The 2,895-nt window shown below is 57.3% G+C and overlaps 1 protein-coding gene across 1 annotated transcript in view; it reads right to left on the bottom strand.

Moving 5' to 3' along the window:
* Positions 1-897: 897 nt before the first annotated feature.
* Positions 898-2,895, bottom strand: part of spred3 (sprouty related EVH1 domain containing 3) — a 10,063-nt gene continuing 8,065 nt past the window's right edge. Inside the window, exons 4-7 of the mRNA XM_041236250.1 lie at positions 2,481-2,551; positions 2,069-2,185; positions 1,640-1,727; positions 898-1,309 (exon numbers count right to left, since the gene is read on the bottom strand). Of these exons, the coding sequence (XP_041092184.1) occupies positions 918-1,309; positions 1,640-1,727; positions 2,069-2,185; positions 2,481-2,551 (668 nt within the window). The 3' untranslated portion in view covers positions 898-917. The remainder of the gene's footprint in view (positions 1,310-1,639; positions 1,728-2,068; positions 2,186-2,480; positions 2,552-2,895) is intronic.

The raw sequence follows: 2,895 nt of genomic DNA on the forward strand, positions 1-2,895 counted from the left end.
AAAACGAGAGATTTCAGGACTTATTACCTGATACAAGAAACAGGGTCAACCAGCCATATTAACTGATATCAACAAAAAAAAAAATCAGTTTTATCAATACAAAAAAACAAAAAAAAAAACTGTATTTAAAATGTGAAAACAGACTTTATAATAAACATAACAAATACAAAATAAATAATAAAATTGAATTATTATTTGTTTCTTTTTTTTGTCCTCTCGAAACAAGCCACCCCAACCCCCCCCCCCCCCCAAAGAAGTCTGAAACAGTTTGGTGAGCCGAACCAACCTCACGCACTCGCCTTCGCTCCCCAGTCCTGTAGGGGGCGCTGTGGGCCTGTCCTGGGCCGCCTCTTCTCACTGCTGAATCGGTCTTCATCAGCCGAGCGGAGTCTGTGGTGAGGGTGTCTGCCAGGCAGGTCTGTACAACAATTTACACCCTTCCTCTCCTCCTCCCTTCTGTTCCTCTCCTCCGTCTGATCCTCTCTGTCAAACACCTTCTTCTCCTCCCCTCTCGCTCCCACTTCATCCTCTCCCATTCTCCTCTGCCCTGCCCATCTCTCTCCCTACCCTCTCTCCCTCTCCACTCCCTCCTATCCCCCCTCTCCCTCCCTCCCACTTTCCTCTACTCCTCTCTTCCTCCTTCTCTCTCCCTCCTCTCCCTCCCCTCTCCCCCTCCACTCTCTCCCCTCCTCTCCCCCACACTCTCCTACTCCCCTCTCCCGCCCTCTCTCCCCCTCCACTTCCTTCCTATCTCCCCTTTCCTCTCTCCCCTCCTCTCCTCAACTCTCTCCTACCCCCCTCTCCCTCCCTCTCTCGCCTCCACTCTCTCCCCTCCTGTCCCCCACACTCTCCTACTCCCCTCTCTCCCCCCTCCACTCCCTCCTATCTCACCCTCCACTCCCTCTCTTGCCCCTCTCTCACCGCACAGCCTTATGTTTGCCCCCACAGCAGCCACACTTGCCCCCGCAGCGCAGGCAGGCTCTCAGGGGCAGGTAGCAGCACATACAGGGTGCCACGAGCGACAGCAGCACCAGGGCGAGCCAGCGGGCACAGAGGTGCGGGCGAGAGGCCGAGTCCTCGCAGGAGCAGGGGTCCGAGAAGTCTCCCTCTGAGTCTGACATGCAGTGGTACAGAAGGCTCTCAGCGCACCACATGCAGGTGATGGTGTGAACGCAGCCCAGCGAGGGGTCCGGAGCGTCCTGACACCGCCCCCTGCCATTCTCCTGCTCCGTGAACACGTGGGGCCGTACAACATGTGGTGTCCCTCCCCCTCCCCCTCCCCCTCCTCCCCTCTCCCCTCTCCCCACGGCTCACCCGAGTCACTGCTCGACCGTGACGAGAGGAGGAGCGGGGGGCTCCCCCCTTGGGGGGGAGGGGTCCCCCCATCGCAGGGGGCTCCTGCTGTCCCGAGACGGCGTGCCTGCCGCTCGGTCGGCGACAGTATTTGGAGTCCAGTTTGATGGCTCAGGGAGGGGGAGATGGAGGGGTACCTCGTGAAGGAGGATGAAGGGGGGGTTGCTGGTCCTTGCCCCGGTCTTGGGGTCCCCCCAGGGGGGTCAGGGGCGAGTCGCCTAGCGCGCAGTGTTGATCTTGTCGGGGCCCGAGCTCCCCCCCCGCGCGGCGGTAGTCCTCATAAAACCGGGCCCCCCCGCCACAGAGTCCTTGCTCGGCTCCTCGCCGCGGAGCCGAGAGGGGGGGGGCGCGTGCTGCTGGTGGCGGGTCTGTACCTGCAGAGGATGATGGGGGGGGGGGGGGGGGGAGAGAGAGGTGAGTAGAGAGAGGGAGGCAGTACATGTGTAGTGCAGAGTGTGTGTGTGTGTGTGTGTTTGTGTTTGTGTGTGTGTGTTGTGTGGTGTGTGTGTGTGTGTGTGTGTGTGGTGTGTGTGTGGTGTGTGTGTGTGTCTCTGTGTTCTGTGCAGTGTCTGTGTGTGTGTTGTTGTTGTTGTGTGTGTTACCTGTGCGGGGGTGGGGTGGTGGTGTTGGTAGTGTGTGTGTGTGTGTGTGTTGTGCTGTGTGTGTGTGTTGTAGGGTGGTGGTAGTGTGTGTGTGTGTGTGTGTTGTTGTGTACCTGTGCAGGTGGGGCGCTGCTGTACCCGCACTCCTGTAGAAAGCCGCTGGACGAGGACTCGCTGGTTACTATGGTGACCGGCTTGGGCAGCATCTCCTTCCTGCTGTTAAGAGAAGACTCACTGTGACAGACACACCTGGAGAGAGGGGGGGGGGGGGGGGAGGGGAAAGAGAGAGGGGGGGAGGAGGGGGAGAGAGAGAGAGAGAGGAGAGAGGGGAGAGAGGGAGAGAGGGGAGAGGAGATATGAGGGGAGAGGAGATGGGATAGGAGAGAAGAGAAAGGGGAGAGGGGAGAGGGGAGAGGAGAGAGGAGGGAGGGGATAAGGGAGAGGGAGAGCAGAGTCATGATTTGTCACTGAATTCACTAACAGATCTTTTTCATTAGTTTATTGTTTTGAAGCTGTTAGACTCACTGTGGCTGCCTCCTCTGTGGCTGCTGCTTCTTCCTGAATGCAGGAGGAGGAGGAAGAAGGACAGTCCAGATCTGAAACACAGAGACAGAGAGTGAAGCTCCAGCTGCCCTCCCAAGCAGAGCCGGCCACATCTACTCTGTGTGATTCTTATTAGTGAATACAGTGTTTCTGCTGTAACAGAAGTGAAATAATAACCCTGTTGTGTTGCTCTCTGATTATTCCTGAGAACTTCCAGGCATATTTTAAATATACGCTGGTTTGAGATCTTACAGTCTGTTTCACCCTCTCTCCCCCCCTCTCTCTCATTCCTCTCTCCCCCCTGTTTCACCCTCTCTCCCGTCTCTCTCCCCCTCTCCCTCTCTCTCACCCTCTCTCTCTCCCCCTCACCACCCTCTCACTCTCTCTTGTCTCTCTC

Source organism: Polyodon spathula, chromosome 40 (genome assembly GCF_017654505.1).
Source record: "Polyodon spathula isolate WHYD16114869_AA chromosome 40, ASM1765450v1, whole genome shotgun sequence".
In the NCBI taxonomy this organism is placed as follows: Eukaryota; Metazoa; Chordata; class Actinopteri; order Acipenseriformes; family Polyodontidae; genus Polyodon; species Polyodon spathula.